The 14,400-nt window shown below is 39.4% G+C and overlaps 1 protein-coding gene and 1 long non-coding RNA gene across 6 annotated transcripts in view; one reads left to right on the top strand and one right to left on the bottom strand.

The window, feature by feature from the left end:
* XRCC4 (X-ray repair cross complementing 4) overlaps positions 1–10,757 on the top strand; it is a 145,303-nt gene extending 134,546 nt beyond the window's left edge. For all 5 annotated transcript variants that reach the window (XM_071455135.1, XM_071455133.1, XM_071455134.1 and 2 more), the window contains one exon: positions 9,970–10,757. In XM_071455135.1, coding sequence (XP_071311236.1) covers positions 9,970–10,066 — 97 coding nt within the window. In that variant the 3' untranslated portion in view covers positions 10,067–10,757. The remainder of the gene's footprint in view (positions 1–9,969) is intronic.
* Positions 7,709–11,736, bottom strand: LOC139604127 (uncharacterized). Its single transcript, XR_011683898.1, has 3 exons — positions 11,426–11,736; positions 10,840–10,944; positions 7,709–8,770 (listed from the first exon to the last, which is right to left on the bottom strand). It is a non-coding gene; the product is annotated as an uncharacterized lncRNA (long non-coding RNA).
* Positions 11,737–14,400: the final 2,664 nt, after the last annotated feature.

The raw sequence follows: 14,400 nt of genomic DNA, 5'->3' as shown, positions 1-14,400 counted from the left end.
CTTCACATTTATAATTTCATTGGTGGTTTGTGGAGAGTTGTGGTGTTCTGCAGTTGAAATCTGTTTCCTTGCATTCCCACCAGAAAACAGCTTATTCTCCTCCTTCTAGGACAGGGAAAGTGTAGGCTCCAAAAATGATGTTAGGCTTGAAACTTGACATTTTGGCAGCACCAAACTCTGGCTGTAATGGCTCCTGCTGGGTCCCACCAGGTTTAGAATGAGCTTCTGTTACTCTTGCCTCAGTATTTTATTACAATTAGCAATGGAAATGTAGAAGGGGTTGGAAACCTGGCTGGTAAATTGTTATAAAAGTGATGTTGGTTATTTCACAAGAAGTTAAGCTAAGCTCAAACTGAAAACCTGTGTTTTCAGACTAAATGCTGAATTTTTCCCCCCCTAATGATACCAGGAATTTCTTTGGTCTGCCAGATTTATTGGGAAATGTTTCAAGCAACCATTTTTATTTATAATTATGCTTTAAAATAAATTCTAAAATGGCTCTTTGAACATCTAGCTCTTTTAAATTTTTTTGCATCACTCTGTACTATCTGAACTGCTTATTCTGACCATGAGATTTTATCCCAGGTTTTTAATTTATTTTATTTGGCTCTGCTCTTTTAGATGGGAATTGCCATGTCTTGCTCTTTCACCTTCCTCCCGTCCCTCTCCTGTGCAAAGGTACCCATTTCAGACAGAATCAGGAATCAGGATGCTCAATCTGCCACAATCTCAATTAACAGCAGACAGTGTCTTCCCTGTGCTTGTGGACTGACTGTTGATTCTAATTTCCTTTCCTCTGGAAGGAAAACAATTGAGACATCAGGTGAGGAGGTGCACTTGAAAAATGTGCATTATTCTCCCCCTTTTTCCCAGTGCCACAGGGTGGATAAAAACCACAAGTTCCCACTGAGGGGACTTGTTCCCAGTGCCTCAAGATCCAGCTTCAGCTCCATTTTCAGTGCTATTTCTGGGTTGTTTTACCCAGGCAGCAGCACCTATTTAACATGTGAACCATGGTTATTTTCCTCTGATTGACACGTGCCTTCTCCTAATCAAGTCCCAGTTGCAGGGTGTTCCCTTTTCTCCTAATGCTTTTAATGTAAGATGAAAAATTCCTTTACAGCACTGTGCTGAAACTCAACAGAAAGGCAAACTATTTAAATTTTTCAGTGGTGGCGCAGCACTGGGACCTTTTTCAAGGCTCTCTGTGGATTAAAACTGTGTAATGTTTGTGGTTTGGATGCTGCTTTGAACCAGAGCAGCACAAGAAAATTTTCTGGACATACTTTAGGTTTGTACTAATATGTCAGAGCTGAAGGTAAAAATCTGGCTTGGGCTGGAGTTGGGGCAGCTGTGTATAGAAAATTACTGTACACTGGTATTTAATGAATTTTGTCACGTTTTTGTTGCATTCTGTGCTTTTTGCTGTGGTTTTCCTGTTCCTGTGCATTTTGTGGGGGGTGTCTTCAGGACTCTGGGACGTTTCCCTGGCCTTGAGAGGACGCAGGGCCATGACAGAGAAATTCACTGGAAGTTGCTGAGCACACCAAAAGCAACCTGGGCAGAGCAGAGCTGACCCAAGGACAGCTGTTCCCACATAGTGGACAGCTGATGGGTCATCCCTTAATTTCCTTTTATTTTTTTTTTTTTTTTTTAGCCTGACACAGCCTCTTTCTGCTCACTGGAAGGTGTGATTCCACCCCAATGTGACCCAAAATTGCTGAGTGTTTTTTTCAGTGTGTGAAATGGAACCTGCAGGTGTCCATGCAGGTGCTGAGCAGGCTGGAAGGGCACAGTGGCTTTGGGACACCAATGTCACACCTTCCTGTGTGGGTTAATGCTCCTGAGGAACCCCATAGCTCACCCTCAAATCCCTAAAATTTATCCCAAACCTGTTCTTAATGTCCTCATTCAGTGACTCTGAAAACCTGGGGCCTGAGGAGGAGCGTCTGGTAGAGGGGACATGAGATGCATGGGCTCCTTGAAGCTGTGCCTTGATCTGTGGAGGGGTGGGAATGAGAAATTTCTGTTTCAGATGTCACTTTTTCAGTTTGTGTCTCATAGGTCCGTGGGATTTCTCGGTTCCTTTCCCTAAAGGTGGCTCGTGGATGCAGAGCCTGGTGGCCCTCCTGGGCTCCTCTCCTCTCCACCTTTGGGGCTGGTTGCCATCCCAGCTGGGCTGTCACTGCTTTCTGTGATTTTTGACCATTTACAGGAATAAAAAGCAAGAGTGGCTCATGAAGAAGAAAACCCCTCATTTTATGGCAATTTTCACCAAGGAAACACACAAAGGAAAAACCCACCCTTTTGTTTGGCTGGGGTTTTGTTGTTTATTTGGGGATGGTGCAACCTTTCTTAAAAATCTCATTTTCCAGACTCTTTAGCAGCATTTACCCAGCAAGTAATGAACTTGTGTGTTTGGTCTGAGTACACTCTGTCCCCTTCTTTTGGTTTTTTTGGTTTTTTTTAAATTTTTTCCCTTCCTGTGTGTTTGAACAGGTTTCAGCTCTCACAGGTGTCACTGCAGGCGATTGTTTGATCTTAATTATCAAAGCTTTGATCTCATTTCAGAAAAGTATGAATGAATGCAGGTCTGTGGCTGGGGAGGGGTCAGCAGGAACACAGGGAGAGGTTGGATGGGAGTTCAGAGGCAGCAGAGAGGAAAGCACAGTTCTGAGTTCTAAAAACAAATTTATATTCGATAGTGACCTGTTGGAGGGGGGGGAAAAGCCTCGCTGCACTTCATCTGCTCTACCTTAGGTTGTAAATTGAATTCTGCTCCCAGATTGATTAAGAGCTCACTGCTGCTTTGCGTTTCTGAGTGCATTTTGTCATTAGAAAACACCTGCAGGAGTAGTACATCCACTGTATTTCCCTTTTCCATCCACACGCTCCACTGATCCAAAGTGGTTTTCTGCAGTAAGCTGATTAAAGTGAACGATCCCAAACCTGCTGGGCAGATCTGTGCATAATAGGTAATCTGGGCAGAAATGGGCTCCTGATGGTGCCCAGGTGTGTGCGCACACATTGTTCAGCAGGGAGGAGGAATGTGCTTAATTCAGTCGTGGGAGGTTTTAAAAGAGTCCATGGATTCTCCTTGTAGTGGTTTTGGTTTGGGAATTTAAAATTTTCTTTAATTTTAAAATTTCCCAAAGGGAGACCAACCCCACAACACTCCCTCTTTTACCCAATAATCAATAAAAGAACCAACAAACACCCCAGAAAAAAAAAAAAAAAAAAAAACAACCAAAAAATTATATTTCCCTTCATCAGGCAGTGCAGAGGGTGGGCCCCAGAGAGCTGCAGGCTGAGTCTGTGGTTCAGGAGGCTCTGCAAGCTCAGACTTAACTTTACACCAACTCCTGTTTTTCTCCACTTAAATACTCTTTTGTTCTTTGTTTCAGCATGGCTTTCAGTTGTAGCTGCCGTGTGCAGTCACCAGGTTTTGGGGTGGAAAACCCCATCCCTCCACACTCCACCCCTTCAGGGATGCAGGCAGAGGAGCACCAGGACACAAGAAATCAAACCAGGGTTGTTTTTTTTTTTTTTTTAATTTGCCCTCTGAGGTCTCTGTGGTCGCCCTGAGGGGTAGGAAAAGGTTATGGACACCCTGCATTCCCAGGATCCGGCAGCCTGGAGCAGGATTATGGCACAGTTTAGCCACATTTGGTGTTATATAAATGTATATGTGATATAAATAGTGCTTGATGATTATGAGAAATGTCTCCCAGCATTTGCCAGTGGATTTGCAATGCACTGGATTTATGAAAGGCCTTGACAAAATTCCCAAACAAACCAAGTTTTCCCCCTTTACTCTGTGCTTTTGTAGCTGTGATTAAGAGGTTTGTGTTTTTCCCCCAGTGAGTGCAGTGGTGCTGGGGTGTTCCTCAAAGTGCATGTGGTGTAGTTTATTTAAGCAGGAAGGAGTTTAAGTGGAAATGAGCCACAGAAATGTGTGCCACTTGTCTAAAACAAACACGGTTCAGGCTCTTTCCTTGTAAGTGACATCTATTATTACATTTTTAAGTAGATCTTTGTTAGCGAGCATCTGTAAGCGTGTTTGATCGTACGGAGAGATCCAAGGCTGTATTTATATTGCTAAACCAGAATGTTCTCTTGACATAAGGGCCTGCACCAATGCCAGCTGAAGTTAATCGGGAATTTGCAACTCAAAGGATAGAAGTTTCCCTAAAAAAGTTTCTGCTCTGTAGGACTAAATAAATGCAGTGCATGAATATGAATGTTGAGACCTGATCTAGACCAATTACTGGAAATTATATCAGATATTAAAGATTATATCATTAAGAGGTAAATATGAGCATCTTCTCAATATATAGATATATATTTGTTGGCTCTTGCTGTAATCAATGTGGATATGTAGGATATTTTAGGGATTCCAAGTTCACTTTTCTCCCTCTGGAGGATTCCAAGGATGTGTGAACTAAAAAAGAAAAACGAAACCCACACAACTTGTACAATCATCAAACAAAATCATCCCACATTTGATGGTTTCTGGTCCCAGAGGAGGAAGAGCATCGTTCACAGGAGCTGAAGACAAAATTTAAAATCATCCTGGGTTTTAAAGTTTGGCTTTAAGTTGTGTTCCACTGAGGGAATTCCAGGCTTGCCCTGCAGTGCAGAGGTGGTGATGGGTGCAGGTGCAGGTTGGCCTCCAGCCAGAGGTGGAAGCTTATGAAGGAACATTTGATTCCCTGGTTGAACATTAATTTTGTGGTTGCAGCATTGAAAATATTCTTCATTGACTGTGAAATTGAACAATACACTACTATTATTATTGTTGTTGTTGTTATTATTATTATTATCTATTTTATTATTATTATAATGAAATAATATGTTGTTTTATAATAATTATTATTAATAATTATTTTTATTTTCACTATTTTTATTTTAATTTTTAGTTTTTATTTTTACTGTTATTGGTGGTGTTGTCATTGTCTGTCTGGTGACCTCAGTGGAGACTGGACTTGCTCGACACACAGAGTTTGGGGCAAGGCCAGGCATGGAATTGTTCTATTCAGCTGTTTCCTGAGTATTTTTCTCTACTTTCTATGAATTTGTCTTGGGGCCAGGCATGGATTGGGCTCTGATGATCTCTGACACCACTGCTCTCTTCAGATGGACACAAAAAAATCTCAGCTTCTTCACCAAATTAGGGGAAAATCCCTCAACTCTAATTTCAAGTCATGAAGCTGAATATACTCAGCAAGTTCTTCAAGACTTGGTGGGATTTACATTTTGCAGGATTATTTTGAAGTATATGGGCCTGCTTTCATATCATTTCTTGGAATAAATGCCAGCAAAAACTATATCTGGAAGCTGAAAACTCTTACTACTGCCAAAATGTAAAGCATTTTATTTTCTTTTTCCATTCTACATTGAATTTTAAGAAAAATGCCTCCATAATTTACCTTATAGTGACTCTAGCATATCTCTGAGGGGGAATTCTATCATGTTTTTACTCACATCTAGCTCCCGTTTAGCCTACCCACATTTTTAATGTTCCATTCTAAAGATCTCTGTCCACATGGAGTGCTCTCAGTGCATCGCTTCATGTGAGAGGCTTTCCCCCCCTGCTCCTCCGTGACCCCTTTGGTTTTCCTTTCTGTGGTTAACTTTCCTCTTCTTGCCCAGTAGCCACAGGCAGACAGGATCTCTCTGAGCACCACGGGGCATTGGTTCTTCCAGGCCAAGGTTTCAGCTGCAGCCATGAGCCTCAGTGGGAGCCTCAAGAATTGGAGATATCTGTGTTAATGCTGCAGTAATTCTCTGCCTAGGAGCTGCTGCTGGCACCTATTTTTATGATAGTGAAGAAAGCGTGTATCAGGTTTTATCCTCTGCTTTTCTCTGCTCATGGTATTAAGATTTTATTAAGATTCATGTCCAAATGAAGCATTAAACCGGGCTGGGGAAGGATGAGTGCACTGAGAAACTCAGATGGTGAGAGCTGAGATCCCCTCTCTTGGTAAAATGTCAGCTCAGGGTTGGAAGCAATTATTTTAATTACTAAAAAAATTAAGGAAATACTGCAGTGGTTCAGAGGCACAATCCTGGATTACTCAAGTTTCTTAGGAAACCTTTCCATCCACGTTGTTGTGCAAAGGTTCTTCTCTTTCCAAACCCCATGAGAGTTGCTCAAGGACAAAAGCTTGGGTGGAATCATAACCACAGCGTGCTGGGCTGGCTCTGGAGGCAAAGCCGAGTGCAAGGACACTTCTCTGCCCAGAAAATAAAGTGATTTTTGGTGCAGCTTCTGCAGAGCCATGGCTCTGAGCTCCTGTAAGGAGAGCCTTGCGTGTCTCCTGCTCCTCAGGACCCCTGCTCAGCTCTGGAAGGAAATATCAAGTCATGTAAACCACTTTCTTCCAGTTCTGGGGCCAGCATCTCAGCTGGTGTAAGTCAGCAGAGCTGCAGTGACATTATTAGTGCTGCAGTGATTCACACCAGCTGTGGGTCCAGTCTTCTGCCTTAATTTATGAACTAAATGCCAGGAAATATGGAATGATCTCTTATAGTCAGCAGTTCTCCAGATGTGTTAATGGAGTTTAAGTTTACCGAAAGGCAAGACTTCAAAAAGAGATCCAGCAGAAGAATAAACTTTGAGGAAGAATGCCTTGCTTACAGGCTTCTTGGCAAGAGGGGGCTGTGCAGCTCGCTGCAATTTACAGAAATTAACTCAGTTACGTGTCAGGATATGGTAATACAGCCTCCCTGAGAAATCCAAAATAATTTCACAGCACAAAGCAGGCTGCTGGCATTCAGTGAGCAGCTGCCATGCAAGTGGGAATCACCAAGCCCTGAAACCAGAACTAAGTTGCTGATGAGCTTTGTGTGAAGAGCCCAGTGCCTCCCCTCTGCAAGCACTGGATTTATTCAGGGCTGGGTTTATTCAGAGGCAGCTTTCTGGAGATTAAATGAGGCCCGTGTTGTTACAAGGACACAGAAGCTTAATAGTTCTCACTGTGCAATGTGAAAACTCAACAGTGGCTTGGCTTAAAGATGTGCTCTCATGGATGGTGTTGAAAAGTGTTATTTTAGCCAATGAGAAGGGAATGGTTGTTGACGTTGCTTAAGCCCTGTCAGGCTTCCTTGTCCAAATCAGAAAACTCTGGAACTGCTGAAACCTCACAGCCAACAAATGTAGGGTCTCAGAGGCCTTTTAATTCTTTTATGCCTGAATAATATATGAGCAAATGCTCCAAAAAAAAAAAGAAAAAAATAAAAACAGCAAACCAAACCTGAAATATCCCGTGGTGGCACAAAGGCCTCCACAGCCTAATTTATTTGCTAATGAGACCTTTCAGAATTAATTTAAATTATCAGTGGGTGGCTCCACACTCTGTGGTTCACTGGAGATAGACCCACAGAGGTAAAAGGACAACACACCTCCAGTGATTGAACCTGAAATCCCTCTGCTGGGGCTTGGTGCCTGTATTTCATTTTTAAATAAGTTGATTTCTATCCACCAGAGCAGTGTAGGATGCTCTGAGGTCATTGGTGGAAGATCCAGGTCTGTTTCACAGCTAATCCCAGTGACTTTTTGGTGAGGCAAATATCTGTTGGGGTGTCACTGTGTGCCAAAAGGAATATAAAAGATGCTTGGCATGATGTATTCAGGCCTGAAGAAGAGTGTTTTGGAAGAGTTCTCAGAGAAAGCTCATTAGACTTTCAGAGAAACTAATTACCATAATCTAAATATAGGAATATATTGAATTTAGAGGGGTTTGCAGAGCTGGAGGGGTGAGGAAACCCTTCTGGATTCTGGAAGTGGCAGCATCCAAAACTCAGCATTTACAGGACTTCTGCTGGTTGCCCTGGAGCCCCCAGGGATGGAATGGAGCTCATTTCCCACCCCCAGGAAACAGAGAATGATCAGAGCTCTGAGCAGCTGGAAGTGGGAGCCACACAGTGCCTGCTGCCTCAGAGAGCTCATTCCCCTTTGGAATTGGCATTTTTTGTAGAGACTTCTGCTCCCTAGAGATTCCTAGGTGGGAGTTATGGAAAAATTGGGTTCTGAAAATTGAAAAGAATTCATTAATTTGACCAACAGTGCTGACTTTATCACACAGAGCAGCTGAAGGCAAGATGCTTGAATCAGTCTGAAAATTAAAATTTCACTGTGTGCTTCATTTCCCTGAGTCCTCACAGGGCACCACTGGAGGGTAGAACTCTCCACCCCTTCTCTCCAGCTCTTCCCATCCTGGGCAATACATGAAATTTTCACCTTTTTTGTCAGCATGGCAGCAGTGTAACCAACCTGGGCAGGAACCCTGAGAAGCTGCAGCCAGGTCCTGAGCCAAGCTTAGGAGATCACATCCTATTTTCAAGGCAGTGACTGATGCTGGTCCCTGGAATTCCTTGTCACTGGAAACTCACACCCCTGTGATTGATAAATCCCCTCTAAACGCACAGGAAAAAAGATTTCTCTGCAGGATTCAGTTGGGTTTTTTTTTTTTGGGGGGGGGGGGGGGGTTGTGGTGGGTTTTTTTTCTTTGTTTTTTTGGGTTTTTTTGAAAGTTTTTTTTGTGGATTCAGCCTATAGAAGCGTAATTCCTATAGGCAGCAGAAGCTGTTGGAAATGCCACTTTTTTTGGTGTTTTCTGGAAACACAGGATACATCACCTTCCCAAGGCAGAAGGGCAGAGCTGTCTGTACTGGAATCATGTCCTGGAGAGAGAGCAGAAATAGGGAACGTGGTCTCTTAGCACGATTTCTGCATCTGGGCTGCTCTTCCCAGCTCTCCATGGGGAAACTGTGGGTGAAATGGTCATTCTCAAGGTGTTTGAAAAACTTCTAACTGTGCATTTATAAAATATTGTTAAATATAAATTTTTATATAAATATAAAGCTATAAATATAAATATATTCTATTTATATAGATACTTATTTTATATAGTTATATATAAAATATATATTATTTATATATTCATATGAAATATATAAATAAACTATCAATAAATAATTATATTTTATAAATGTAAATATATAATAAATATTTCTATTTTATAAATATAAGTTTATAAACTCTTAATATAAATTTTTCTATAAATATGAAACCATAAATAGAAATATATTATATATATTGTATCTTTATATAAAAATATAAATTATTTATATAAATTTTAAATATAAAGTGTAATAATGAATATAAATATATAGTATATATACTCATATATATAAGTATAAATATATAAATACTATATAAATATATAGTATATATACTCATATATATAAGTATATATATATATATATATATATAAAATATATATAAATATATAGTGTATATAATATAAATTCATAAACTGTTTTCAATATAATTTTTATATAAATATGAAACTATAAATATAAATATATTATATTTATATATTTACATATAAAATATATAAATATATATTAATATATATTATAAAATAAATATACTTAATTCATTTATATTTTATATAAAATATTTATGTTTTATGTAAAAATATAAATTATTTATACAGCTATATAAATATAAATATTTTGATGAATGTAAATATAAGTATATACTTTATAAAATATAAATTTATAAACTTGTAATATAAATTTTAATATGAATATAAAACTATAATTATATTCTATTTATTTATATGTTTATGAAAAAATATATTATGTATGCATTTGTATGAGATATAAATATGCCTATAATTATACATATAAATATAAATATATATTTTTCATAAGTATAAATGTCTAAACTATTTTTAGATAAAATTTTATAGAAATATATAATAATAATAATATAATAATATAGTATAATAATATATACAATTTACAAACTGAATCTCCTCTGCCTGCTTTGCCACTGCCACCTCAGTGAGTGATTAGGCCTCACAGAAACCACTTTCCCCTTAGGAAAAACACCCCAAACTACCCTGGAATTGCTTGCATTTGTTTCCAGCCCTGTCTGACCTCCTCTGTTTGTTCCAGGGCTGGCCCGGCCTCCTCGGGGCAGCGCTGCCCGGACTGGGATCTGGAGACCCTGGAGAACTCCTGCGAGCCAGGGCAGCTCTTGGAGGACATGTAGCCACGGTGGGCCGGCCACAGGGACGCTGCTGCTCCCAGCACGGGTGAATTATAAACTAAAAGGGGTTTTTTTTACAGAACAGAGCCAAAATCTTTGCTCTGAGGCCCTGAACCCTCCTGCGCCACGCTTCTTGCAGGCCTTGGCCTGCTGCACCTCATTTATGGGTGTCCGAAATTGAGTTTAGGGTCTGTGTGGAGCTTTTCTCACTTGTATGGGGGAATTGAGGGCATTTTGGATGAGTTTTTGCATCCTCACAGCCTCTGGCTGTGCTCAGGATCAACCATTTCCCAGGCCCCAGACATGAGGTGATGCCAGACCTGCACTGAGCTCAGCCTTTCCCCAGGCTTGGAATGGATAAATCAGCTTTATTGGAGGTGCAGGTGTGACTTTAGATTGGTTCTGGGTCAAAGCAAAATGTCCTTTTACTTGTGGCACTGTGCATTGTAAGGTATGCCAGTTTTTGGGAGTACAGTGCTAGTAAGGTTGATATTGACTCTTATTTTAACTTTCTGTAGAAACCCACAGCATTTAAAATTGTGATTTTTGATACTTCATCTATTTCCTTATGGCAATTTCTTAAAAAAAAAAAAAAAAAAGAAGAAAAATAAAATGCATTTGAAAAAATAAATCAAATTTGTCTTTATTTGTTAGACATTATGAATAAAGGTAGTAGTTACCAAAGTGTTTTAATGCCTGAGCTTGTCTTGCCCCAAACTGATGCATTAATTTAGATTTAAATCTTCACCAAAAAGATAAAGTTAACATGCATTTACCTTTCAGTGGCCAAAGAGAAGAGCTAAAGGTGGACCTCAGGATTCTGCTTTGCATTTTCAGGACCTGAATCCATCCTTGCTTAAGACTGAAGGCTCCAGTTCTTTCTGCAAGAGGAATCCCACTGAAGTCAGCCCTTGAAATCCTCTGTGCTCTGTGGGTTGCAAAGCTCTTTGGTAAAATACTTTATATTTTTGAAGTGGTTTTGATTCTGCCAGAATTCCATCCTATACTCAATTAAAAGCATCCCTGTCAGTACTTGCAGGGATCCCAGATCCATGGGGATCTGGGAATATTATACTTAACCATTCCTCTCTGAAAAAAAAACCCCACAGTCACAGCGTTTTAAATTCACAGAGGGCTTTGGGACAGTGTTATAAATCACACAGCAAAAATAAGAATGGCCAAAATATTTTGCTTGCTAAAAAGGCTTTGTGCCTGGGAAGTGGCAGGGCCACAAAAGAGCCATTCATGCACCCATTCATAGGCACAGCCTGATTTAAAATCTTCCAGTGCTGATCTGACAATGCTTTCAGCAGAAGCTGGTATATGGTTTCAGTTTTAAAGTGAAAATGTTCCATGACTTACCCAGAGTGCTTGGCTTGATGGTGCCTGCAGCAGAAAATGGAGCTGGACATCCCACAGAACTCCCCCTTCCAGGAAACTGTTGGGTTTCTAATAGTGAAATGTTGTTGTTGCAAATGGGAAATGCTACACGCCGTTGGCACGTGTAGTAAAGTCCATGAGGGTGTTCATTCTGCTCTCTCCTTTCTTATTTTGTTGAGGGTTTTTTTTTGTTTTGTTTCTTTAATTTTTCTGCATTTTGGTTTTGGTGCTTTTCTTGTTTGGTTTTGGTTTTGGTTTTGGTTTTGGTTGGTTTGGGTTGCTTTGGGTTGGGTTTTTTTTGGTTTTTTTTGTTTGGGTTTTTTGTGGTTTTTTGTTTTTCATTTTTTGGCTTATTTTGTTGGTTTGTTTTTGTTTTTTTCATGTAGGGTTTTCTTTGATGCATTTTTTGTTGGTTTTGAAATTTTTTTTGTCTTTTGGGGGTTTTTTGTGTTTTTTGGGGTTTTTTTTGTTTGGTTTTTGTTTAGTTTTGTTGTTGTTTTTTTGGGTTTTGGGGGGATTTTTGTGGGGTTTTTTTGTTTTTTTTTTTTGTTTTAGTTTTTGGTTTTGGTTTTTTTGTGGTTTTTTGGGTTTTTTTGGGGGGTTTTTTGGGGTTTGCAGAGTCAGGCCAGGAGCTGAACAGAAGATTCCATGGTGGGGGATGCAGATGCAGCCCTTGGCTGTTTGCACACTCAGACACCTCCTGGCAGTGTCCCCAACCTGGGGAAATCCTTTCTGAAGATTTATTTGAGAAACTACTTTTTTTTTTTTTTTTTTTAATTTCCATTTTCCAGTCAACTTTGACAGAGAAAAATCCACCAAACTCCGAATCAGTTCAGGTCTGTGTGGGCCTGTCATTGTGTGAGAGCAGAGGTATTTTTTTCCTGCAAAAACTGCAGGAAATCAGTGAAAATTCTTCAGGAAGTGCATTTGTCTGTGAGAGAAGTGGGGATCTCTGCTTTGTCTTTAAATTCATTCATGGTCCAACTCACCCAGACAGGTGAAATCTATCTCAAATTAACTCCTGTTCTTTGGGAAGGGAACCCTGTGGTAATGCCTCATAAAATGATTTCTTAAAGCTTACTAAATTAATACTTGGTGTTGCTTGGTTGTCTCTGAGAAAAGCCAAGGTTTTTGCCACCCCTGCATGAGCAGTTCTGGATTTAATCCTCACTCCATTCACCCTCCTCTTTAGCAGATTTACCAAATTTACACTTGTTTTGTTTTGTGTTCAGGGCTCTCTAACTCAGTGTTTATAAGACCAATTTTTCCAGGTGTGCCAGTGATATGTCACATCACTCAATTGCTCCCAAAATTAGAGGAGACAAAATAGAGAAAAATGCCCAGAAATGGGTTTTTAAAGGCAGGAACTTAACCAAAGTTAGGAATGACGGATCAAATTCCTAAGATTCTTCTTTATTAACATTTATCCTTGATATTGATCTACAAATCAATACAAATCAATTTCCAAAGTAATTTTGTTTTTCACCAGCTTAAACTGTATTTTTGGGGGAAGACAAAACATGCAGTTGTTTTGCAGAAGGAAAAACCATGTATTCTTTAAAGGTTTGGACTCATCTAGAGTTTTATACCTGTAATGTAACTGCTTGAACAGAATGTGTATTTTCATAGAAAACAAATTGTTATTTGAGGTCTGAGTTCATCCAGCAAATTTTGAAAAGCACACCTCCAAAATATTTATTTTCAAGAGAGGAAAAAGAAAGTTCTGGACCAAAAAAAAAAACCAAAACTCAAAAAACCCCATCAGTTCTTGAGGAAGTGCTGCATAAAGTGTTGCCTTTGGCATGATAATGCTAGTTTGATTTTGAGATAATGTTTTGACAATCTGTATCAGTATTTTAACTCCCTTCTCACTATTATTCCCTAAAGCAGACACTCGTGTGTGTGTCTGTGTGTGCATCAAAATCTCCCCCTCTTTGTGCCTGTGATGTATAAATTATATTTATGTGTGGATAAATGTGATTATCTGGAAATATTTAGTGTAGTATTAGTATTTAGAGCTGGCTCTGACAGCTCCTGCAGTTTGATCCATCAGCCTAGAGGTGCTTGAGGAAAGGAAAAGTCTTTACACATGGGGATCCAGATGCTGAAAAATGTTTAAGGCAAAGCTTTTTTTGTTTGGTTTTTTTTCTTATTTTTCTGGGAAAAATAAAATCTGGGAGTGGTGAAGTCAAAATGGAAGGAAAACAAGGCAATAAAAGCATGTCCAGGGTGCTTAGAGACAGAAGGTGGATTATTAAATATTATATTAATATTAAATAATATTAAATATTATTAAATATTCTCCTGCTCTAATTTTGTTCTAATTCCCTTCTCAAAGTCTGCCTGCTCATAAAATCTTCCTCCTAAAATTCCTTTTGGTGATCTGTCATCCCCCATCTCATCTTTTTTTTTTCCTGGTAACGTTGGTCAAATCTGAATTTTCATCCTTTGCTGACCATTAAATGATTTCACTGCTGTTGAAATTATGCTCCAGAATCAATTTAATTCGTGCATGTCCTCAGGATTAATCTGCTACTGTTAGGAAAATGAAAGTATATTTTTAAAGACCAACATTTTTAATAAGGAAAACACTGAGCTGGAGGAAGATTGTTCCTGGGGATCCTTAAGGATCACTCCTGGGGTCAATCTCATTGAGGTTTTCACCAGTGGCATTGAAATAAAAAGTAATAATTGCAGTGAAACCTCTTGAAGATGTGGGGCTGGGAAGCCTGGCATTGTGCGGTACTGAACTTCATGCTGTCCCACTGAGAACAGCAACCAGAAATCATCTTTTTCTTTTTTTCTTTTTTTCTTTTCTTTTTTTCCTTTTTTGTTTTTTCTGAATTCTAATAGCATCCAAGCTGATGTTTGTGCTAGCCCTGGATTAAAAGGATGACCATTCCACTTGAAGGTTCCTTCTTGGGAAGGAAACAAAGCTCAGTTTTGGGGTTTTTTTT

The sequence above is a fragment of the Agelaius tricolor genome, unplaced genomic scaffold (genome assembly GCF_023055355.1).
Source record: "Agelaius tricolor isolate 1412-34295 unplaced genomic scaffold, bAgeTri1.0.p SCAF_44, whole genome shotgun sequence".
NCBI classification, from domain to species: Eukaryota; Metazoa; Chordata; class Aves; order Passeriformes; family Icteridae; genus Agelaius; species Agelaius tricolor.
Note: the sequence above shows the minus strand (reverse complement) of the source record. Positions and strands in the feature narration are given on the sequence as shown.